Here is a 25,369-nt window from a genome sequence, read left to right on the forward strand (position 1 = left end):
AGGATGTAGTCAAATGCAAACTGCAGATTATCTGCACTGCAGCCTGTGCAGCTCTGTGAGAATAACAGTGGACAATAGTATCATTAAGTCAGAGCTTTTGGGGAGGTCAGAAAGCAAATTTGAATTCCAAAATGGACTTAAAAACCGTACTCCGATCTGCCTAAAAATCTCGGTCCAGTTGAAGTGAACTCTAAAGTGGTAGAAAACCTGTCAGAATTCAACCTGACCATTTCAAAAGCAGGAAGTTAGCTACAGTGCAGGACATTCTGGTCATATATGACTCTCTGGTCTGCGGGTTAACAAAGATGTTGTATCGGTTGTCATATCAACAGTTTTGAGTGCCGACACTGGCAATGGTGCCAACAGAGCAAAAATGAACAAAAAAGTTAAATTACAACCAGATTAAAAGATATAAAATGAATCATTAACAGAAACATTGTTTTCTTTTTATTTTACTCTTGTCTTTCTCACTTAATGAATTTTGTTTGAATTTATTTTCTAAACATTTTGTAATATTTTTCATGATGGTCTAATTTGAACTATTTATCCAAATAAGAATGAAATCCTGCTGCGAACAGGCTGCAATAAACTTTTTGGAAGTCTGAACATCCAATTAATAAAAAAAAAAAAAAAACTACAAAAAGCAAGGACAAAAGTCCACTCACAACCATGACCTAAAACAGATGTCACACACAGAAGTGCTAGAAGACATCCAGACTGGACTGGACTGTTCTGTAAAATAATAAAAAGAAAAAATGTTAGGGGTTCAAAGTGTAGCTAGAACAATACTCAACTAGTTTAAAGAATAAAGCATTGAAGCGTTATTTTTAATAGCAATATCCTGGTCCTCTGGAAGCCAATTTTTGAAAATGAGCCAGACACAGAGATCATACAGTGAGCATGTTTTAGGTTCAAACATTAGCTAGACATGGATGTTCTGTTCTATCAGCAAAATATATTCTCCTTGGATGGTGACCGCCACGGTGAAGTCACCATTGTCTTGGTGACCTCAACGATGGTCGAGGTCTTTTGTAGAAGGAAAAGCTTATTCAAGTGCTTCTACAATTTACCTTATATCAACTCCATTAGAGGCCAGCTGAGTAACAGTTGCCTTGGCAAAGACCATCAATCAGACATCTCAGGTAATATATTCCAAGTTTTGATAATCTTGCTCTTGCAGCTTTTGCTTTTGACATACAGTGAAAGATGTTCTACAATTTTGTCCCATTAGCCCACATAACAAAGGACTAGGGCCTACATTTCCACACTCAGGTCCAACCCATGTAAGGTCAGCCCATGCTTGTCACGTGGGTTCAATGCGGTCAGCCCAAATGGGCTTGTCATGTTGGGCCCATAATACTGAAACCACATGGGCCCAGCATAGTGTTGCCCATTTTTGTCCCATTCCCAATTAACCCACATTAATGTCGAATAGGGCCCATACATTTATCCCAAATGTGATAACCATATGGGTCCCATACAGTTCGCCCAGATAAAACCCATGCCCACTCATTACCCATGTAGCACACAACAAACCCAAGTGGGCCCACCCATGCATCCTGGCTGGGTAGTAGTAGGTATCGAATTAAATGAGAGCTACAGTTTACTAATCTGATTTTTTAAAACCACACAGATATTTTAACTGTTAGTTTTGCAAAAATAAAGAAAAATGGTTACAGCAAGATATGCTTAAACATATTTTTTTAATATATGCATTTTTAGCTTACTTCACACTATTTAAAGAAACAGGGATTGACACAGTGCACATTTTTCATCATGGACTATATAAGGTACTTCCAGCAGGTGGCAGTATTTAACAAAAACTGAATTTAAATGGGATTTTATGAGCCTTCTGTCAATTGATGCACATTTTAATGGACAAATAAGAAATGCATAATGTAAAAAAAAATAAAATAAAAATAAAGAAATTGTACTGCCACTTACAGTACAATTGCTATAAAAATCTTAAAGGAGCTTTGTATGTTTATCTTTCCTTTAGTATTAGACTCGAATACACACAAAGGCAATATTAGCAAATTATCTCCAATATAAAAAATACACTTTGGTATATTTAATCTAGTTGGCATAATGAGTTTCCAAATGTTGATTGCAGAGTAAATTTCACAGCTCTTGCAGCGGCTCAGACCCTTTGTAATGAATGGCTCCATTGGCCAGCCACCTGTAAGCAGTAGAGAAGAATTACTTAGAAGAGCTGCTGAATATATCTGAAACAATATGTTGTTTCAGACTCAATGGAGATGTTATCAGCAGTCAGTATCTGGCCTAAAAGTAGATGGCAGTGAGTCTTTCCAGAGACGGAGCTGAGTTAAAAGAGTTTGAATGTTTTTACCCTTTTAAAACAATCTCAGAATTGTTATTTCAGATTTTATAAAACTGATTACTTCTGTTGTTTTTATTGTTTCTTTTGTAGAATAGATATTTTTGCTGAAATATTTACAGTTGTTTTCACTGAGGAATATGATCCACCCACAAGACTGTTTCATGCAGCAAATGTACTACAAAATGAAACAGGGTAACTATCAGAAGGAAAATTAATACTGTCAAAAAATAAGATGAAATAATGAATAATGTCTGCACTAACCACTTATATGTAACTTAAGCAGATTCTTAGCAACAATGCTGCTAGTTCAAGAAACCGAAGAGGTTAGAATCTAACTAAACATATGAAACCAGACTATTCTTAAGATTGTGCTTATTTACCTGACGTGGCGTTTTAGCCACTGGCAGCTGGGTGAGGAAGACAAAACATGTTGTTTCCCTCTGCATGTACTGAAAATAATGAGCTCTTGCAAAGCAGAGCTTGTGCAGCTATAAAGTTCAAAATACACTTCCTCTACAAGAGCACCCACACGATTAAATCAATGATTGAAGGTCATAAAAACACAAGTTCCTGTTACAGCAATGTGGCCTGTCTACTTTGATGACAAACGCAATTGGGGAATTTAAAAAGCCTGTCACACAAATACAGGACCATCTCAAGTTCTTTTTTTGTGAAGCAAACCCTCGTTGTACATGTAGAAAAACCTCCAGCAAAGACAGTACCGCTATGAAGTTAAAGCAGAAATGAGAGTCTTTTGCTAAATCCAAGCCTTTGGACATTGTGAGGCAGACTGATCAGCAGGGAGCCTCGAGCTGCGTAACTTTAGTGTCAAAATGCAAAAGTTGCTTCATTGATAAAACAGCAGTAAAATTAACTTCTTAAATAATAAAATAATTGTATCTGCTAATCACACCGATGTGGAATTTTCAATCTGAGTTATTATAAATTATTAAAATGATACTTATTCACTACAGGGAAGGGAATCCTCACTGAAAATAACTTCAGAGAAATAAAGACGACAGAAATAGCCTTTGAGACAAAGCCTGATATAAACTAGCCTTTAGCTCAACTATCCTGTTGACCCTTGTCTATGTTTTTCCAAACTGAGGTCATTCACCCATCCGGCTACCATAGCTAAGATTGACTCTGCTGACAATTTAACAGAATCTCTTTTAAGTAACTTAAAACAACCACTTACATGTTCAGGCTGCCGTTTCTCTGTTTTATACCTGTGAACAGAGAATAAGGATCAAAGAAGTGCAAGAAATTTGTCTGGTTGTTATAAAATGCAATAAGGAGAGAAAAAAAAACTCACGTCGAAGTTGCCAAATAGCAAGAGCAGCAACAATCAATATTACCAGCACAACAGGCACAGCAATAGCAGATGTGTGAACTCCGCTTCTTGCTTCAGTCTCCTGTCAGACAAAATTAAGATAAATTCACTATACCAGTTTTTTAACAAAACACCTCAGCAACGAGACCTGAAATAAAATCAAACAGTCTGATATCACTGTTGTCATCTGTTNTTTTTATGTTTTGCCAAATTGAAACCACAAATTCTGTTTCATTTTATTGATAACAATACAAAGTAGTACAGTACAGGTTCTAGTGCTATTAGTAATGCACTAGTAATGCAGATACAGTGGATAATAAATGCATTTTTAGCTTACTTTGCACTATTTCATAAAACAGGGATCAACTGTGTGCACATTTTTCATCATGTACTACGATGAAAAAGTAATAAAGTAATTCCAGCAGGTGGCAGTATTTAACAAAAACTGAAGCTAAATTGGATAGTAAAAGCCTTCAGTTAATATTGAATACACCGTTGAACAATTATGCTGCATTGATGGACATTTTAATGGAGCAACAACATAAATGCATAATGTTAAAAAAATAAAAAAATAAAGCTATAGTGGAGAAATGATGCTGCCAATTACAGAATACCAATCACTATTAAAAAAAATCTTAAAGGAGCTTTGTATTTTTTATATTTCCTTTAGTATTAGACCCAAATACACGCGAAGGTAATATTAGCAAATTATCTCCAATAAAACAAAAATTACACTTTGGTATATTTAATCTAGTTGGCATAATGAGTTTCCAAATGTTGATTGCAGAGTAAGTTTCACAGCTCCTGCAGCGACTCAGACCCTTTGTAATGAATGGCTCCATTGGCCAGCCACCTGTAAGCAGTAGAGGAGAATTACTTAGAAGAGCTGCTGAATATATCTGAAACAATATGTTGTTTCAGACTCAATGGAGATGTTATCAGCAGTCAGTATCTGGCCTAAAAGTAGATGGCAGTGAGTCTTTCCAGAGACGGAGCTGAGTTAAAAGAGTTTGAATGTTTTTACCCTTTTAAAACAATCTCAGAATTGTTATTTCAGATTTTATAAAACTGATTACTTCTGTTGTTTTTATTGTTTCTTTTGTAGAATAGATATTTTTGCTGAAATATTTACAGTTGTTTTCACTGAGGAATATGATCCACCCACAAGACTGTTTCATGCAGCAAATGTACTACAAAATGAAACAGGGTAACTATCAGAAGGAAAATTAATACTGTCAAAAAATAAGATGAAATAATGAATAATGTCTGCACTAACCACTTATATGTAACTTAAGCAGATTCTTAGCAACAATGCTGCTAGTTCAAGAAACCGAAGAGGTTAGAATCTAACTAAACATATGAAACCAGACTATTCTTAAGATTGTGCTTATTTACCTGACGTGGCGTTTTAGCCACTGGCAGCTGGGTGAGGAAGACAAAACATGTTGTTTCCCTCTGCATGTACTGAAAATAATGAGCTCTTGCAAAGCAGAGCTTGTGCAGCTATAAAGTTCAAAATACACTTCCTCTACAAGAGCACCCACACGATTAAATCAATGATTGAAGGTCATAAAAACACAAGTTCCTGTTACAGCAATGTGGCCTGTCTACTTTGATGACAAACGCAATTGGGGAATTTAAAAAGCCTGTCACACAAATACAGGACCATCTCAAGTTCTTTTTTTGTGAAGCAAACCCTCGTTGTACATGTAGAAAAACCTCCAGCAAAGACGGTACCGCTGTTAAAGCAGAAATGAGAGTCTTTTGCTAAATCCAAGCCTTTGGACATTGTGAGGCAGACTGATCAGCAGGGAGCCTCGAGCTGCGTAACTTTAGTGTCAAAATGCAAAAGTTGCTTCATTGATAAAACAGCAGTAAAATTAACTTCTTAAATAATAAAATAATTGTATCTGCTAATCACACCGATGTGGAATTTTCAATCTGAGTTATTATAAATTATTAAAATGATACTTATTCACTACAGGGAAGGGAATCCTCACTGAAAATAAGTTCAGAGAGCAGCATTTAAAAAAAAAAAAGAGGACAGAAATAGCCTTTGGGACAAAGCCTGATGTAAACTAGCCTTTAGCTCAACTATCCTGTTGACCCTTGTCTATGTTTTTCCAAACTGAGGTCATTCACCCATCCGGCTACCATAGCTAAGATTGACTCTGCTGACAATTTAACAGAATCTCTTTTAAGTAACTTAAAACAACCACTTACATGTTCAGGCTGCCGTTTCTCTGTTTTATACCTGTGAACAGAGAATAAGGATCAAAGAAGTGTAAGAAATTTGTCCGGTTGTTATAAAATGCAATAAGGAGAGAAAAAAAAACTCACGTCGAAGTTGCCAAATAGCAAGAGCAGCAACAATCAATATTACCAGCACAACAGGCACAGCAATAGCAGATGTGTGAACTCCGCTTCTTGCTTTAGTCTCCTGTCAGACAAAATTAAGATAAATTCACTATACCAGTTTTTTAACAAAACACCTCAGCAACGAGACCTGAAATAAAATCAAACAGTCTGATATCACTGTTGTCATCTGTTACGCTCATCTGATGTCCTCAGGTGGCAATTTGAACATTTGGACAGCAGGAAACTCAACTGAGAGACAAAGATCATCGTTGTTAATGGTTTAAATTAACTTCATGTTCCAAACAGTGCTGCAGTTTAAGATGGTTCTTATCCTGGTTTACATAAATATTCATAGCTTCTCACTAAAGTGCATGCACAGCGATTCAGACAGTTGGCTACCCCATCTGTCACTGCACTAATTTCAGGCATTGCTTTCATAAAATCTTCACTTCCTAGACAAGCATTGCAGTTTTTTTTTTTCTTTCCAAATGACAGAACCAGCAGGCTCTTATGCAACGTAGACGAGGTCGGGGCCTGTTTCTGGTGGACCGAGGTTCTCAGAAGGCACGGGTTAAAAATATTAAAACCTTCCCATAATGCAGTTCATACGGTGTAAACAAATTTATTAGGATTCAAGAGAAAGTGTTGAGTAACTTTTTCCTTCAGGTAAATGAAAAACAAAGTATAACGACACAGTTCTGCTCAACTACCTGCTGAAAGAAGACTACTACTATTTTTTCCCCCTTGTTTGAAAACTTATGTTAGTGAGCCACCAGTGAAATCTCTGTAAAGCAGCAGAATGAACTGAGCAGGTAAACTGACTAATTAACAATAACTTATTAGTTAGTCATCAACATCATTGCTATAAATATCATTATAATAAAAAGTGAGTTTCTCCACTTTTTTCTGTGCACTTTTTTACCTCTTAAATCTGCATACTTTGTGCTACTTCAACATTTTGCCATATTCTGCTCATTCAGGACATTTTGAACAAGTCTTGAGGTATTCAAATCTTCTACAATTTACCTCATTCTATCTCTCCTTTCAATCCTAATTTCAACCCAGATTCCAACCTTAATTCCACCCCTCTTTCCAGCACCTCTTCAAACCCCAATCCTGACTCCAACTCTCATCCCAATCCTAATCCCAATTTTCCTTCCACCACTTCTTCCAGTCATCCTTCCAAACCTCCTTCCTTTAGTTTTTGCTTTATTTTAAGGCCAGAGATAAAGTTACACCTAGAGATTTCTCAATGTATAGATGGTGAAAACCATGATATTTCTAAATTCTGCTAATATCTTATACCATCAACAAGTGTCTAATATACACTGTAATTGTTCAGTACGCTACTTCACACAATAATTTCCATACTTTTTTAATGTACTTTTTTACTCACACTTAATAAATACATCTTAAAATGTGATGATGTACAATACTAAAGATAAAACAAAGTATGTGTTCAAAGATATTACTCAGATGCAGCAGCAGGGGGTAAATGTCATTGTTTGCTTTCTGCACTAACAGACACAGTTTGTAGTTAACTAGTTTCAGTTTAATACTCACAGAGACTGTAGTAGCAGTGGATGTGGTGGGCGTTCTGCTACTCGTTTGCTGATCTGTCAGGCACACCCAGATGAGAAATTAAACAGAGGGAAGTTATAAAACTTTCTTTCTACAAACAAGCATTTACTAGAAAAACATGGTAGGGAAATTGGTACTTGAGGAACTGCAACCATGTTTTGATAAATCTGCAAATTCAAACACAAATTTCCTTCTGCTTTCATGAAAATAGAGCAAATCTTCATCTGGATCTATTTCAGCTTTGCCATGAACATCTCTATGTGGAAAATATCTATATCTAGTCTGCTTCAGCATTAAAACACATTCAAGTGAGAACGGTGAGAAAACAATACCTCTTTCTTCGATGGTCACAGTGAGAACGTTGCTGGCTTCACTGGTGCCCAGGCTGTTTTTAGCAAACATGCGAATGCTGTATGTTGAAGGGTTGATCTCTATTATCGTGGCTTCTGTCTCGTTGGAGCTGAAATCTATAATAGCCTTTGAGTAATCCCATGAAGCTGAGAAGAAAACAAATATTCTAAATAATGTATTTAAAAGCTGACGTGATCAACGGTGTATTAGAGAAAATGCTTATATTTTTGTGCCAAGGGACTCTTTTCTCACCGTTTGCTGCTTTATACTCCAAGTAGAAAGCAGTGATAGGACTGTCACCTTCACAGCCGGGAGTCCAGGAAAGTGAAATTGTGTTGTCTATCACCTCGTTCAACAAAATTACAGGTGGATCTGGTGGCACTAGGAGCAGCACAGTCAGGACATTCATTACCAGACTTTTTTTTTTACACTCACCTGGTGAATTTATGTATTTAAACATGCCCCTTCCATAAAACAAGTAATCTTGTATAATAATAGTATAAGTCTAAACTTCTTCTTTAAGATGAGACAAAATAAATGCTTTTGTTTATGTTAAAAAAACACACAAATGTATGAAACCTGCTGGGAGGGTTGTGCTTTTCAAAGAGATTTCATCCCAAACTGTGGATGTAGAAACAGTCCCAGCTGAAGCTGTGTGAGCTTGGAGCAAAGCAGAAAAAAAAAAAAAGAAAAAAAAAAAAACTAAAGTTAAGACTCTTAGTTTATTTCACAGTTTTAAAAAACATTTTGTTGAAATTTCCAGTGTCTTTATCTGATAATACCCACCACTGGTAGAGCCTGTGTATTCCTTCAGCTTTGTGGAAGCAGTAGTAGAAGACAACAAAGTAGTTGCCACTGTTGTCTCTTTGACTTGAAACAGAAATAAAACTTGAAATTGATCTGACGACAAGTGGATCTTTAATTTAAACGTCTTGTGTTTTCCAGCATACCTTTGTCAAGAGTGGTGCAGAAAGCTGGAGCTGAAAAAGGTCCTTTTCCTGCGTTGGTTTTGGCCTGGACCTGAACACTGTACTGGGTTGACGTCTTCAGGTGGGTCAGGTTGACGCTCTGTCCTTCGCTCATGGCCGCCACAGTGAGCTGCTGCCACTTTGGAAGCTGCTGGGCCGCCGGGTCGTACTCTCTGTAGTTGACGACGTAGCTGCGCAGGACGCCGTTTCTGAGTTCAACCTTCGGAGGCTAATCAGAAGGAAAAAAACACGTTTTACCAGTGAAGGTGATGAGGTGAATATTATCTCAGCGTGTGTAGTGCCAGAACAAAATGAGAAAATTTAATTTAACAATACAGTTTTTTTTATATGATGGACTGAACTTAGTTCAGCAATAAGACCATTGTCTTGCAATCTATTTTTAAGCTTTTGTTATTTTTAAGCTGAGAGCCTTGTTGGACAAAGTGCAGCTTCTTTATGAGTCATTACATTTGTCCTTCTTGCTGAGAGCATGGTGACCATAAGAAAATATGCATCAGTGGTGCAGCACATTGCTCATGAATTGCTGTAAAAAAAAATGTTTCCCTTGCAATTTTTATAACACATAAATGTTTCAGAAGAAACACAAACTAGGAAATATTAATGATGGACAAATATAGCCTTTGTGAATAAAGAGCCAAACATTTTATTATTTTTCTTAATTAGTAAGGCTTAAGAATGATCTGAGCTAACCTGATGCTATGTGAAACAGGAAGTTCTGTCTAGACCTCGTTATTTCACCTCTGGCAGCAACAACAAGCATTTGCATTAGCACAAAGTTACATTTTAAATTAAATGTCAGTGGAGAAATGTTTTAAATCCTTCATACAAATGAGGGTTTTTAAAGGTCTGATGACAGCATCTCAGGTGTGTTTCTGTTTCTAAAGTCTAATGTTAGTTTTGAGTTCAATGATCATCTCATTGATTTTATTGAGATGTTGTTTTGGTGATTGGGTTCAAACTCTCCCATTTTTTCCTGTCTCTTTCCCATTGTTGAATCAACTTTGTTTTTCGTGTGTGGTGCATGATTTGTTGTTTTGTGTGACCACTTAGCCCACTTCTTGAGTTTTTGTGATAACCCTGATTGTGGCAAGTCACAACTTGTCCTAGTTCATGATTTGATGGAGGGTGTGTATATTTCCCACATGGAGCAGATTGAAGAAAATTTGCTTTTTGTTTTTAAATCAGGATATCTTTTAAAGAAAAAAAATAGTCAGATGGTCCGAAAATATTAAATGTTAAAAGCAAACATTAAAAAAAATGTTTTAAGGAAAAAAATAGGTTTTCAAATCATCATGTCTGTTTTTGTTGTCACCAGTCACTGATAGATGATCCTCTCTTTTGAACCTAATATAAACCAAAGGCTCATACACTAAGAGCCAAACTTTCATTCATTTGCTTTTTGACAATTGAAACTGAAATATTTGGAGGAGAAAAGGTTTGTTATAGACAGCAGCCACTGACAGACATGTCATGCAAACAAAGAGAACAGGAGATAAATAAAAAGACATAAATAAGGTGGACCATCTTCTTTTTATAAATCTGTTTTATAAAGACTTTTTGTCACAAAAATATTGACGTACGATAACAAGTTCATTGTGGGACTTTGAATTCAACTCTAAAAGTTGGGTTGATAATTAGGAAAATGATCAATTTCACTTTTACGGTGTGAAACTAACCTTGGACCAAGCTCTGGTTAAGGGGAGAACTGGCACAAAAGTTGCAGAAAACGCAGGACATTTTTTTTCTGAAACATATTTTCCTTACTCTGTCACTCACTCGCTCCCTCTATGACATGCTATACACACACACACACACGCACACACACACACACACACACACACACACACACACACACACACGCACACACACACCCACACACACACACACAAATATATAGTTTGTAACTTTACCTTCCAAGTAACTTGAATGCAGTCAAAACTGGGGGCCTCAAGCTGCACATCGACCGGGGGACCCTCAGGTGCTGCAGAGAGGTCAAAGTTTAACTGCCTTCAAAATGATGGGCTTTGTTTAAGTTTGACATGATTCAGTTAAAGGCTTGATGGACGGGGATTTACCTGCTTCTTTCGTTGTAAATATCAGAACATTGCTGGGTTCACTCAGTCCCACATTGTTGACTGCAAACATGCGGAGGTTGTAAGTCTTGGCAGGACGTAAATCAACCAAAGTCACCTGAGTCAGGTGAGCCTGCGGCACTTCAGTTCTTTTGGCCGTATCCCAAGACGCTATTGGACAGAAATAAAATGAGATCATATCTGCCCCTTTTATATAGTGTTCTTTATTCAGGGAGTTGTGCAAACTTCCAAAGAAAACCCACTGAAAAACAATCTGAAGATCCTGATGCTTGTTTTTACGGTTGCAGAAACAAATCTCCTCAGGAATAAAAAGATATTATAGACTAACTCAAGACATTAGCAGGACATTGCAAACTGTTGGTAGCAGCTTGCAAAGCATGTCAGCACATAGCAGCATGCTTTTCTTGTCCTTACCGTATTTGTTTTTTAAATCCACCTTGTAGGCTGTAATGGGTCTGCCGCCATTAAATGGAGGGGTCCAGCGTACAGTGATAGTTCGTTCCCTCACCTCTCTTGTTTCCACCTTTAGAGGAAAAGGTCGTCCTAAAACAGAAATGCAGTGTTTTACCAGTTACTAAGGTACTAAAAAAAACACAAATAACAAATTTAATAATTACCATTCACTGTGAATTGTCAATTTTCAGATTTATTTTCTTTTTTTTTTTTTTTGACATGATATATGCAACGTGCATTATTTCAGCAATATGCTTTCTAGAGTGTAAAGAGTACCTGGCTTTACTGTGAGAGTAATCTCAAGTTTCTGATCGTTGAACCAGCCCGGTATGTCTATCCGGCAGCCGTATATGCCCGAGTCGCTCTCCTGAACCTGCCTGATGGTCAGAGAAGCCTCTCCTGCGCCGAGGTTACCCGTAAGAGCGTAGCGCTCCGACTGCCGGCTGAGCACATTGGTCCCATCTGACCTGAGCACCTCGTTGGCACAGCCGCTTTTAGGTATGTTCCCTCTGCCCCAGCAGAAAGGCAGCTGGCCGTAATACCCTGCATCATACTTGCATCTCAGAGTAACATCTGTTCCCACTGTGGTGATTATGGGGTTTGCAGAGACATCACCTAAAAAGCAAACAAACAAACAAACAAACAAAAAGTGTAAGGAAAAGTCTAACGCTGTCAAATAAAACTCTCCTTAATGATTGTCTTACCTGTGTTCACCCAAAAGAGAAGACAGCAGCACAAAGTGATAAACTTCATTCTCACATAAATCACACTGCAGAGTTTTCCTGAGTTAGTGATTAGTTCATCTGTCGGACACCTTTGAACTGACCGTAGAGTGGCTTCAGCCCTGAAGTGTTTCCAAATCACATGACGCCTCCCTTGATATGCTCACACCAACAACTTTTGGTGGCAGAAGAGGAATGCAGAAAAGAGCTGTTTCCTTTCCTGTGGTTTTGGTTCCCTTCTGCAAGAAGAAGAAGGGGGAAAATGTTTCTTTTTGATGAATAGACACAAGAGTCTCAAGGTTCTCAAGGTTCTCAGTGTAACTTGTTGTGCTACCTAGTGTCTGCTTCTGAATCTGGATTATGGCTTTATTCTGGGAAAATGCTTGAAACTCAGAGGACGCCGTTTAAAAATCTACTTCTGAACCTTTTAAAATTAGCTTTACTTGGGAATAATCACGTTTTAACTGCTAGACAGAGATTATATATTGATCCTGGACCCCGTGACATTATTGAGAAAGACGAAGTTGGTCACGAATGTGTATTTCAAATAGACAATTGGGATTAAAAATCATAAAGTCAATGTTTTTGAAAAAGAAAATCTAGTTCTGTAAGGAGGAAAAGGATAAAAATACAGCAAATGGCAATTCTTCCAAATATGAAAGAAATCTATGTTATGTATTGTTTTTTTTTTCATTTGAAGGAATAAAAATGTTTTGCGGCTATTTTCCTTTGTATTTTAACATTTTATCAGATTTCATCTTGTTATTACATTGTTTTATTTCATTTTAATTGTATGCACTCAATAATAAATATGAATAGTTCATGTATCAACTAAGATAATTATGGGTGAAAAGCAACCAAGGGGAATATTTTCAAAAAGGGAGGATTTTAAAATCCCCCGTTTCCCCTCAGTAACACAAGCTTTAAGGCTCATAAAGAAATAATCTTTCTCCAACCTTTGGTTCTGTCCGTCTACGTGTGTGTCAGTTTTATTTATTTATTATAAACCCGAGCAATAACTATCCAACAAGTCATAAAAAATATTCTACATCCAGAACTACAAAAAGCATGTTGCAGGGGTGAACGGTGGTTGGAGCTGGGATTTAAACACCATCATGCATCAAAGCATTTAAGATGAACCAAATGTGTCCTCTGTGACACGAGTGAAAGTAGAAAGTCTGGTTTACCCAAAGCCATGGTCTCTTGCATAGTTTTTGAACTGCTGAGTTAACATTTGGGTCTCTTTGGGTGTTTTGTAACCCTGGAAAAAAAAAAAGAAAAGAAAAGAAAAACTTCCTCTGAAGCATGAGAATGGAGTGGTTCAATATAATCTCAAAATTTATGGCAGAAAAAAGTGTATTTTTAACCTTTTCTCAGAACTAATACACCTTATTTTAAGTTTTAAATTGAAAAAATATCTAAATCTTGTGACAGTTTACACCACTTCATTAACAAAATAATTTATTCACTTAATAATTCAATAATTTTCAATATTGATATTTCTGTTGATGTTTGCAGAGGGGTTGTGACTGGGTAAGAGATGAATTTCACCCTGGAAGGGTTCAGAAGGTCACACAACACATTTTTTACTTCTTGATGTGAATGTAAAACCAGAACAGAGTCAAGGAGGCTTTGACATAAAATTAAAACTTCCACCTAGTGTGCTAGAGCACATTGTTCATGGCAGATTTTATTCAGCAAAGATAATAGAAAATGTGACAGGCATCTCTCAAAACATAATAATGTAGATGGTGGATCAATTCTGGAAAAGGTTTTCATTTTTCATTTAAATTTTTTAACAAATTTAGAAAATTACTCTCGAAATTAAAGGAAAAAAAAATTTGTTAGCAATACCAAGTCTTACAAATACAGACCAGTTTGTTTCCACTGGTACCAAGACGATGTGTGACAATGAGGGTCAGTTCTTTGAGATTTCCTTGATGGGACCCTAATTGCTTCCACGACAGATTTCAGTCGACACTGTTGGTTCCATGTTGGTGAAATGAAAATATTATTTTAAGTATTTTTCTAAGAGGGGGTATGAATCATGTTGGGTGCATCTCCAAAGTTCAATGGGTGAGAGGAATCCCCGGTCAGAACATCGCAAAGGAAATTTGCAACATGATCATATTAAAAATATATAAAAACAGGAACTGAAAAAGAAACAGAGAAACTGACATTTTATTGAAACGAAAGATAAAAAAATGTACTTACAACACTCATTACTTGGAAACAAGTTAAGAAATTTGTCGTCTTTGTCCACACAGAAAATAGCTTCTAGGGAGATAATGTTGTTATTAATCTTAATGATTTTGAACTGTTAGTACTTTGTTCAAGGAGAGCTCACGTAGGCAAGCTTTCTGCAGGAAGACCCTGAAGCCAGGACTTTATTGCTGCAAGGCAACATTACTGACATCCTGTCATCAAACTTTATTACTATGGAAGTACTGATACGTTTCAGAATCTCTCAGGTTGTTCATGGCTTCTCACATGATCATATGTCTTTTTAAGCTCAGTCCCTTATTATTTAAAACATGAAGGACCACAGATGTCATAATCTGTAAATGCTCTGCAAGATGCCTCTTATGAACATGCAACATTGTGGGTCTGGAAGTCGTGCACATAACTCACACAAAGCTTGAAAAGTTGTAGAAATTATCTTACTTTAATCAAGCATACTCCTTACTTAAATCTACAATAATGACATCTCACATTTTAATTATTTTTATTGTAGTGTAAATTTCTGCCTACAAATGGGAAGGAAGGGTGAAGACACAGGGGTTGAGGCTTGTATTTTCTCCTGCAGTTCTGGTTACTATCTGGACCCCGATCTCCTTTCCACAGCCAGATACTAATCAAGATTAAATGCCTCCAGTACAAACAACCATTTAATGACTGGTTTCTAAATATATTAAAGCAAATCTGCTCAGTGTCTGAAGGCAATGCAGTTTAAGCTTCATATTCTTTCTTTTTAAGCTGCACTGCTCACTTTAGGTAATGATGAAGTGGTTCTGTTATCATGATTGGTGGAGAATAGCTGCTAGGATAGATGATTAAATCTTTACTGGTTAATGATCCAATCTTGAAGATGTAAAAAAACTGGCAAAACTTTCATTTTCTTTGTGCATAAATCAATTAGAAAGACAAGTTTGATTCAAGTTTACAAAGACGAAAACTTTATTCAATTTAACAAGTTGATACTGTTAATTACAAACAGTGTTAAAAACACAGCGTGGCTGCTTAATGAGCCAAGGACTTCTTAGAATGTGGATAAAACTATTCAGCAGCCTGCGACAGCTTCCTCTTTTACAAATGTGTGGTTACTCCAACGCCATTTCTGAGTCCTGTTTTCTCATGGAGAGCCATGTAATGAAGCATCATTTATATTCCTCTAAAGCAAAAATACAGCAAAGGTTAAAAACCAAACCACTAATCAAAAGTCCACAGACAAAATAAGTTGACTGATAATTTACAGTCTTTGAATCATACATACTAAATAAATAGTTCAATTATTACTTTTTTCTATGTACAGTTAATTCGAGTTACGCCACTGTTTATTTAAAAAAAAAAAATCCCATGCAGTTAATTGATATAATTCAGGAAGTCATTGTTTTAATATGTAAACAAAGAAGAAACAAGGAGGAGACGAAACAAGGAGGAGACGAAGTACAAAGCGCGTCACTTGTCCCGTCATTTCATTGTTTATAACGTTATGCAGTTTGTCCAGTAGGTGGCACTGTGCCCACAACTGTAAACCATCACAATCGTTTCATGTCGGTTACAAATAAATTCAAGCAGATTAATTAACTTTAGGGATCAGCATTTATCTGGGAATCACTGGTTAGACATTGTATGTTATTTTAGTGAGATTACTGTTTACTATTGAGAACAATTTTTCATTTAATTTATAGTAGCTGATAAATTGATAAAACATGGTTTAAGGTCAGTAGAAACCTGTTGTATCTGTTTCCCTGATGCAGAGCATCATTGAGTCATAGGGATGGTCTCGTAAATATTTTCGGCTGTCTTGGTGTTGAGCTGCTGACGTGTCGTCCTCCCCATCAGGACCTTCCTCCCTGGTTAGGAGAAATGCCGTGATTAGACATGTTTTCGGTCTGAAGCAGAAGGATTAGTTTAAAATGAATCCGGACAGCAGATGGATGAGTCACAATCTATAAACCACTGCACACTTACTGATGATGAGGATGAGGATTAGGATTATGGTGAGGAAGAAAATAGCTGCAATCCTCCCAATGTTCTCTGGTTCTAAGAGGGCTTTGAAATGTTCATGCAGTGAAAAATTAACCTTATCATGGAAGACAGGAACAAATACAAATTAATTATAGTTTCTCCCATTCATTTTTAGTTTATAAGAATATTCTTTTTAAAACAAAAAATATATATATTTGTTTTTGTCATTTCATTTTTCACTTTCTTTCCTGATGTTGTAAACTCATGCAAAAATGGAAACAAAACTTAAAAAAAAACAATTCAGGAATTAATTTTTGTCACATCAGATTCTTGTTGTGCTTATTAAAAATTAGCTATTGACATATCTGTTTTGATAACATCCACCTACCTGACTTGTTACACTCTGAATTTTTGGTATTTTTGAGCCTGTAGAGAAATAAAATTTATTTATTTATTTGATCTATCCAACATAAAAGTTAAAAAAAATTATTCATTCATCTAATGAAAGCAAATAATCTGCCAGATCAAGAATTTAAAGAATCAGAATCTGTATTTTTTTAACATTGTTTTCTTGTAAATATGTATATGCATAGTGTTTTTACAAAACAAGACAAGGTTGAATTATTGCAAACAAGCATGGTATTAATCTGCCTGTCAAGTGTTCATCAGAGAGACAGTTTAGAACCTGCCTCTGGTAGCTATTTTCTTCAAATAGCGCTCTGTAGCGCTGACCTGCAGGTAAAAATCGAAACAGTTTGTATCCAGGATGTGTGGTGTCTGCAGAGATTATCGCTTCCCTCCTTTTAACCCCATACAAGTCCTGCGTGGAGGGAAGATCGTTCCTGGTGATCCTCAGCGGACACCTGAATGTCCAAAGTCTGGTCCTTTCATGTTTTCTGAATGATTCAAACCACACAGTGATGCAACATCTGTAGCCCATTTCCTGGTGGTTCCCAATCCTCTGAAGGCTGTGGTTACCCATGTCTGTTGTGCACCTGTTCCTACCACATTTCTTCTGTCCACACAACTTTCCATTAATGTTTGGACACAGCTATACCCAAGCTTTAATTGACTCTCTGCTGGACAGGAGGCAATCTTCACAAAGAAAACTGGATTGTAGGGTTTATTTTAGCCATCAGCCATAACAAATTAAACTGTCAAAAATGATCACTTTATGCGTAATGAACAGGTAGAAAAGTTTTATTATAAATAAAAACATGCTAATATTCAGACTGAAAACACGCAGCTGTGTTTTATTTTAGTACAGAGAAGCTCTACTTACCTTTGCTTACTGTCACAGTGACAGCCTCTGTTGTGCTTTGGACGTCAAGTTCTTCCATAGGAGCTGAAAACAAACAAAATGTTCCAGTTAGCTCAAGTTGAAGCAGTGACAGTCAAAATTAAATGATATATTGTTTAAGAATTCAGTAGAATAGTGTTTGTTGTTCCCATAGGACAGGTGTCAGCAACCTTTGCAACTCATTTGTACCCTCAGTTAGTTATATTTTAAGAAGTACAGTTAAAGCTGTTAGAAGCAACATGCATCTTCTTAGCAACATTTACCTGTCAATGCTGCATATAGCCTGTGTTTTTCACATCTACTAATTAAACACACTGAGTTTTTACACATTTTATATAGCCTTCAACAGGGTGACTCAACTAAGGACAGTGGTTGCATTTGCATGGAGGAAGTTGTTTTAATCTAAAAGAGGGCTAAAGGTTGCATTTTGTGTGAGAAATATGTGAGGGATCAAACTTTGTATACTATCCTCCACAATGCTGCTCATAAGTTGCCTGGACAGACTGGTATTATTATAAGATAGCATTATGATGTCCCATTTAGTGAGCATTACCTTCTTCCATAATCAGGTGTACGTTGATCTTTTGGTCGTTGAACAAGCCAGGAATCTCCACCCTGCAGCCGTAGACCCCAGAATCTGTTTTCTGAGCTTTAACGATGGTCAAGGAAATGTCACCCTGCATGACCTGGCTCAGCAGCTGGTACCTGGGGGACTCTCTGAAAGTCACATCCCCATTATCCGACGAGAGGACCGTGTTGCTACATTTGGACCGGGGCACCTGCCCGTGTCCCCAGCAGAAACTGACGATTCCGTTAGCTTGGACATCATAGCTGCAGGGCAGAGTGACATCCTGCCCAATGTAGCCAGTGACTGTAATGGTGCAGGATGATACTGAAAAGAGACGGCAATGACAGATCAAACATAGAAACCCACACGTACCCTTCAGCCAACGAGCAAATAACATCAGCTAAAAATAACCCCGAAAATATTCACTTACCTTGGATCAGGATGAGAAGGAAAGGAATCAAAAGACCACACATCGGTGTAGGGTACTGTGTAAGCATATCCTTAAGAGAGGCTACCATGTATTTCTGCCACCACATACACTCTGGTCCAGACTGTCCTTTGTTAGCCAAATTATGAAGTTCCCTTTTTCCTTCAAAGAAATAAGGAAGGAAATCAGCACAGCGCCTTTCTGCATTTAGATCTTAATTCTTCATATGAGCAAGGAGTCCTAGGACTGTGATCTATCACCTCTGCTTCAATACATTTGAAATGACTCCTACTTATTCGCAACAAATGTAGGCTGATGTTTAAGTCGAAGAAAATATGCAGCGATCGGAAATGTTGACACAGACGTCACTATGGTCAGAAGCAGAAGCTTCAAATACCAATATGTGATGACACAAGCTCTAAGAGGAAACATGACATATGAGCAACTTATCTCACAGAATCAGGTTTCAAAGAGGCTGGTTTGAGATTTGAAAACTGATCAGAAATACTGCTGCTATTTTGTGAGGGAAATTACTTACATTGTTTTCATATGGCTGTTTAGTTTCATTTAGTTTGACGTGGCCATTGCTGGTAAAATAAGAGATTTTTTTTTTTTTTTAAAGTCTGTTGATGTTCACATTAACACACACATTTTATCTTTTATCTCTTGATTGTCAAGCTTTTCATCATCCCCTCATCCTTTCAAATGTTGCTTCTGCTGTTTAGGTCTGCTTTATTGCTAAAAAAAAATAAAAAAATGCGCAGCAGGTTCAGCACACCCCGTAGAACGACAAACAAGCTGAGCGGCTTTCATTCTGTCAGGGCTGATTGCAGAGTACACCGCCTTGTTGTTTCTGTTTGTTTTGAACGGATCAAGACAACTGGTGTTTTAAAGAAGCTCTTCACTGTCACTTTCATTATGGTTCCATCTTATTCTGCTTCCTAAACACACGCTTCAATCAATGAAAAGTGGCCTCATGAATACATTGTGATTTTTCACCTTCTCGCTGTGCTTTTGCAAGATGTCCAGATGTCATGTTTACCTTCTCTTCATTTTGCAAATATGGAAGAAGTAACATAAATCTCTTTATACATTGCTTTTCAGAAGTATTTATTGATTTAACACTAAGTTTGCTGTGAGTTGTGATGGCCACACCAAAACAATGACCTTGTTGTCCTTAAGTCACTTCATCACCACTTTGGCTGCATGCTTATGGTTAATGTCTTCCTGTTGCTTCATTATTTCTACAAAATGTTCGTTCCTCGCAATTGGATCTATTTTAAGCCCCAAAACATGATGCTGCCACTACCGTACTTCCTGGTTAAGATGTCACAAGCGTCTCTACTTTTTTCTCCAAATGCAACGATGGTCGTGATGGCCAAACATTTCCACCTTAGTTTAATCAGATTACAGGAAATGTCTCTAAAAATGAAGGTCTTTGTCCTAGTGTGCATTTGCAAACTGCAGTATGGCCTTTTATGTTTCTGCTGAGAAAAAAAGACAGCAAGAAATAACTTTCCTCTCTGAAAGGACTTTTAGCTCATGTCAGTTTTGCTGGTGACATGAGCTGGTGAAATTAAAGAATACCGTTCCCCTCTACGTTGTCATCAACTTGATCTGTACTATGACTTTACAAATATCCAATCTTTACCGTGTTGTCGTCTGAGATGACGTGGTACGGCGTCTCAAAAGCTCAAAGGAAGTGAATTACTTAGGACAAAGTTTAGAACAGTCCACTCTTGGAATTTGTTCATTCATTTTGCCAAAACTCACCAATAGTTATCATTTCTGGTCTCATTTTTCTTTTTCCCCTAAGAGAGTTTGCTCTAAGACCTTCAAGCTTTTTCACATTTTTCAGTCAGTATCTCCCAGCAGTGTTTAAATTCACATTACACGATGTGGGAAACGTTGAAAGCTCATTGTCATGTGCATTATTAATGTAAAGAAAGTGTCAGTATGTGTGTGCGTGTGCATATATAAATAAGCAGAGAAGCGTAAGAAAAATATTTTGTCTTTGTCAGTCATTCCCTACCCTCTTCTCACCTCTGTCAAGACTTTCTCCACTTCCTGCCGTCATCTCTGTCATCCACCACTGAATTGTGTTTCCTGAGATCACAGTTCTGATGCTGCAGTGGCCTGTTCTGTTTCCAGGTCTGATTTATATGTGCAGAAAAAAAAGAATGAAACTATAAAACTAAATCGACATTTTCTTTTGCTTTGTTATGGTTCATCATTAGGCATGTCCAAAAGCCACATCAAGTGTTGACAAAAACTATTTACAACCGTACAAGTTTCTTTTGCCTTAGCTACTTTGTCAAATGTTTCAGATTAAACACATTTCTGCTTTCACTATAGATTTTATTTCTGTTTGCTGTATGTAATTGGTAGAGTTATTTTTATTTATCTCAATGGCTGGCAAACAACTATAGGAAGCACTACTGCCACCAACTGGTAAGGAGTGTGGACCAGAAAATGGAAACAAACAAAAGTAGTAACTCGATCTTTGGCGTCACTCTCCTGCCTCAGCCATCCATCTGAGCTGTTCCTCTGATGAGCCTGAAGTGCTGCAGCTGTGGGTAATCTGGCCTAGCAGTTGAAGAAAACTAGTAGAAAACTAGTAGAAAACAGGCACACAAGCTGAGCCATGCACTGTGTCCAGCTTAGTAATCAGTTTATGACCTTCAGCTGAAGCCCTCCTCAGTAACGCAGCAGAACAATGATCCAAAGCACAGCAGCAATCAAAGCAAAATAAAGGTTTTGACAAGTCCCATCTGCCACAGGCTGTGAATTGCTTCACACAGTTTCCAGATAACTATTTGTCAAAAGAAAAAAAAATGCTTCTATAAAGGTTTGTGTTGATTCATTGCATAGAATCCAAATGAAATATATTCTCATTTTTGTTTTTTTTGTGTGACAAAATATTTAAAAAGTTGAAGGATTAGAATTAATTTGGCAAGATCTTCTATTTTTAGACCTTTTGGGATTTTTCATTACCTCTTAGAGTTCAAAAAATGTTTGTCTTATACCAGTTGTTTCATGCTTTTATTACAATGTGGAAATATATTTAACTATGTGACTAAGGACAGTTTATTTTTGACTTTAATGGCAAAATTCTTATTACCTAAAATAAAAAACACTATTTTTGCACAATCAGTTTCCCAGAGACTTAGACAATCTAATGTATTAGCATTATAAACAACATTCCAATTTATTTGCACTACTCATATACATATTCTCTACTATAAAACAAAACCAAGATAGTTGGTTTAAACTGGAGTCACTGTCAATGTGCTTTGAAGATAAAAGTTTAAAAATGGACTTTAGAGCAGAATAGCTGGTCTGAAGCCAAGATGGAGGCATTAACAAATGACTGGTTGACTTTTGCTGATGTCTGATTAGACTGGAAACAAACAGAAAAGGGGAAATGATACCACTGAAGTCACTCAGTGTCTTTTGTCGAAATCACCCAGTAAAGGTTGGTAATTGCTGCATCAGCTGCCTTTGTGTTAAGCAAACAGGAACTTTTGATTTAAAGAGTAACAACCACACAACAAACCACGTGCATGTCAGTATGAAGTTTTCTGAACTGACTGACTGCATTACCAACCTGGTATCATTGTGTTTTTATCCAATGCAAGTAGATCCCTGATATATGACAGTTGGAAATGGAAATATCATTTATAAGAAGGTTAGCAAAGTTAAATAACTTCAATTCAAACAAGGTGATGTGAAAAGTCACATCACAATAACATCTCTTTGTGCTTGTATAATAAAGGAGTATTTCTTAATTGATGTAATTTCTCATATAAGGGAAATGAACCAAACGTTGTTGAGTAAATAATTTATATTGCTGACCCCTTTCACTTTAATAACTGTCAGGAGGACACTGGTGTCATGGAGCCATTTACTAACAAATAAGCATTTTGAAGGTGACAGTTAAGGGGTTGAAATAGAAAAAAAGGTGACAAATGATCATTTCACCTTGGTGGCTGTCACTCCTAAAGGAATAAGTATATTTATTTAAAAAAGCAGCTTGTATTGTTATAAAATATAGAAATATTTGCTGACACTTGGATCAAATAAGTAAGTTGCTTTAAAATTTGATTGCCACTATTTTTTTTAAATAAGTGCAAATAAAAGAGATTAGAATAAAAAAAAATCCCAATGCAACTACATGGATGTTCTTTTTGAAAAAGAGAAAAAGGATGCTAAGAGAGTCAATAGTCTAACACCTCCACCTGTTGCTTCCACTCAATCTGTCTGCAGTTTGTGTTAAATCAATTACCCTTCAACTCCCAATTGCCGTTCTTACTTTGTTTCTTTGTTGCTAATGTGCGCTGGTGTTATACTTTTCTGAACTTGTAAATTGTTGTCTCAATAAGACAAAAATTCAAATAAAGAAAAATATTCTCCCATGAATTACTGGTATGATCTGTTGCCATTGTCAATAACTTCTTCACATTGAAAAGACAGCAACTTAGCATAATGTGCAAGTCAGTCTTGCAGAATGCTAAAGAAATGTTCAGCATCTGAGGCAGAAAGGCTTTTCTCAATAGACCACAGCTTCCTGCCGTAATGTTTTCTTAACCTTAGGAAGTTTGGTTAACTATACCAAAAGAAAACAAAAACGAGTGCAAAACATTGTAAACAAAAGTGTGACAATCATGGTCAAGTTACAGGATGCAAATACAAGCCTCTTGCTTCAAAGTATAGCGCTTCCTCTAGATTTCTAAACATCCTCCCTCAGCAAAATGCTGATAGAGTGCATAACCCTACACAGCATGAAGGAAGAGCTATTTTGGAGTATTTGAACGTTCCCAAAATGAGACATCAACAGGCCTGAAACAAGTGTAACACATTACCACTGAAAACAAAAACATGATACTGGAACCATTTACTTCAGAAGACACGTTCTCTTTGTCTGAGCAGCTTCAGACAAAGGTAGGTCTGTCTTCATTAGGACAGAGCTAACGAAACATCAGATCAACAAGGAATGCTGCTATTTTGTTTATTATTGTTATTTTTTTTAATGTAATGTGTACTTCCTGCAATTAGCTTTACTATTACTACTACTTTACTACCACACTGCATGTTTTTTTTTTGTCTAGGTTGAGAGAACATGTAAATAAATGAAACTAAAGTTGAATCTTTTCTGGCAGCATATTCATGAGAATAAATCCAGCTTTATACTCTAAACCTCCGTCTTAGTTTAATACCCCAAATCTAAAATGAAATTTTTTTTGTTTGCTTGTTTATTTGATTCTTGAAGATGTTTATAATCTCGCGTTAACCTTCTCCAGTTCTGAACAATGATTTGGAGTTCTGGCCTCACAGGACACAACAACGATCATCAGACATTGCAGCATCAAACTAAAGACATTGCAGCATCAAACTAAAGACATTGCAGCATCAAACTAAAGAGGTCCCCATAAGGACAGAAGAAAATTACTTGAAACAACAAGACATCGATGAAACCCTTTGTGCTTCACACTGGATAGTTCTCAATAAAGTAAGTAAGTGAGGAGGATATTTTCCAAGTTTGTTTGAATTTTAAGCCTAACAAAAGAAACCGGCTCACCCAAAGGGTAAAACACTTATACTGTAGCACAGTAATGTGTCACATGCAGTTCAGTGAAACCACTCCAACACCACACAGGTCTGTGGAGTGGCTCAGTGGTCCGTATGTCCTTACCAGACTTTTTGCTGTGATTGTTTTAACAACGATTCCGTTATGAATCTGGAACTCATGATCAGAACCTAACCCTCGTGGATGCTTCAGATTGTAACTTTTTTAGTTGAGTTTCTGTCCTAAATCAAGTCACTAAAGGAGATTCTGCTGTGAATAACCGTCTAGGAACTAATCTTGAATCCTGTGATTTTTGTGTTTTTAATAGTGCCATGAGATGTTGAATTGTTTGAGAATTTGTGGCGAATCAATAAGCTGAATTCAACTGACATTAATTTAAAAACTTGATGTTCTTTTCCTTACGTGTCACAAATATGAGCAACTCGCAGTTTCCCCTTGACCCTGCAAGGATAAGCAGGTATAGGAAATAAATAGATGTATAACTTATGTTGCCTCCTGTATGAGGATCTAGACCAGTATAGCACCTACTTCCAAATCTGGTGCATCAGGTCTCAGTCCATTACTCTAATAAACTTTTGACGTTATGACTTTAAAGCCATGAAATTAGAAAACTTACGTATTACAGAAATTCAGTTAATTTCAGTGAAAGTTTTATAGTTTCCTGTTTTCCATTTTTTAAACCAATCAATTAGACTGGAACAAATTTTACCCCCAAGACAGAAACCTATTTTAAGTGCCTTTATGGGAAAAGTCAATATAAATTTGTTCTTTGTATAAAGTGCACTTTGTATTTTCTCAACTGATTTATTTCTAATTTCCTCCACAAGAACCAGCTCTAATCTTTGTGTGTGTGTGTCCGCAACTCATGCATGATGGATTTACAACTACTGGTGAATGTGCAGATTGGCCCTTTTCCCACTTTTTACTTCCCACCCATCGTCCCTCCTGGGAGTGTATCTCCGTGTCCCACTCCACTCTCCTATTAATATCCCGCTGGGGAGAACAGAGCTCATGGTGAGTTTGGGAGCGGAAACGCCTCCAAACACCCCGAGAAGAAGAAGAGCAGCAGAGGAGA

At 36.9% G+C, this 25,369-nt stretch overlaps 2 protein-coding genes and 1 long non-coding RNA gene across 8 annotated transcripts; 1 reads left to right on the forward strand and 2 right to left on the reverse strand.

Annotated features, from left to right (window-relative positions):
* Positions 1 to 1,684: 1,684 nt before the first annotated feature.
* On the reverse strand, positions 1,685 to 12,413 carry LOC103135560 (Down syndrome cell adhesion molecule-like). 4 transcript variants are annotated; one of them, XM_016669642.1, is made up of 14 exons: positions 12,204 to 12,413; positions 11,776 to 12,114; positions 11,461 to 11,589; positions 11,029 to 11,196; positions 10,864 to 10,934; positions 8,915 to 9,161; positions 8,751 to 8,834; positions 8,544 to 8,624; positions 8,217 to 8,345; positions 7,946 to 8,110; positions 7,596 to 7,648; positions 6,015 to 6,114; positions 3,540 to 3,570; positions 1,685 to 2,179 (listed from the first exon to the last, which is right to left on the reverse strand). In XM_016669642.1, the coding sequence occupies exons 1-14, from the start codon at positions 12,250 to 12,252 to the stop codon at positions 2,122 to 2,124; spliced, it is 1,704 nt and encodes a 567-aa protein (XP_016525128.1). In that variant the 5' UTR covers positions 12,253 to 12,413; the 3' UTR covers positions 1,685 to 2,121. The 4 variants fall into 4 exon arrangements, with proteins under 4 accessions (XP_016525128.1, XP_016525129.1, XP_007548427.1 ...); XM_016669643.1 differs by lacking the exon at positions 6,015 to 6,114 and adding an exon at positions 3,657 to 3,753 and having other exon boundaries at positions 12,204 to 12,412; XM_007548365.2 differs by lacking the exon at positions 6,015 to 6,114 and adding an exon at positions 3,657 to 3,756 and having other exon boundaries at positions 12,204 to 12,411.
* LOC107835842 (uncharacterized) lies at positions 1,763 to 4,231 on the forward strand. The gene is made up of 2 exons (XR_001661673.1): positions 1,763 to 1,803; positions 4,100 to 4,231. It is a non-coding gene; the product is annotated as an uncharacterized LOC107835842 (long non-coding RNA).
* Positions 12,414 to 15,374: 2,961 nt separating the features above from the next.
* On the reverse strand, positions 15,375 to 19,082 carry LOC103135561 (hepatitis A virus cellular receptor 1 homolog). Of its 3 annotated transcripts, none has more exons than XM_016669544.1 (7): positions 18,711 to 19,082; positions 18,266 to 18,604; positions 17,695 to 17,757; positions 16,801 to 16,838; positions 16,416 to 16,527; positions 16,176 to 16,297; positions 15,375 to 15,612 (listed from the first exon to the last, which is right to left on the reverse strand). In XM_016669544.1, exons 1-6 carry the CDS (start codon positions 18,814 to 18,816, stop codon positions 16,206 to 16,208), a joined length of 750 nt encoding a protein of 249 aa, XP_016525030.1. In that variant the 5' UTR covers positions 18,817 to 19,082; the 3' UTR covers positions 15,375 to 15,612; positions 16,176 to 16,205. The 3 variants fall into 3 exon arrangements, with proteins under 3 accessions (XP_016525030.1, XP_007548429.1, XP_016525029.1); XM_007548367.2 differs by having other exon boundaries at positions 15,375 to 16,297; positions 18,711 to 18,869; positions 18,968 to 19,081; XM_016669543.1 differs by having other exon boundaries at positions 15,375 to 16,297.
* Positions 19,083 to 25,369: the final 6,287 nt, after the last annotated feature.

This window comes from Poecilia formosa, unplaced genomic scaffold, assembly GCF_000485575.1.
Source record: "Poecilia formosa unplaced genomic scaffold, Poecilia_formosa-5.1.2 Scaffold26, whole genome shotgun sequence".
Classification (NCBI taxonomy): domain Eukaryota; kingdom Metazoa; phylum Chordata; class Actinopteri; order Cyprinodontiformes; family Poeciliidae; genus Poecilia; species Poecilia formosa.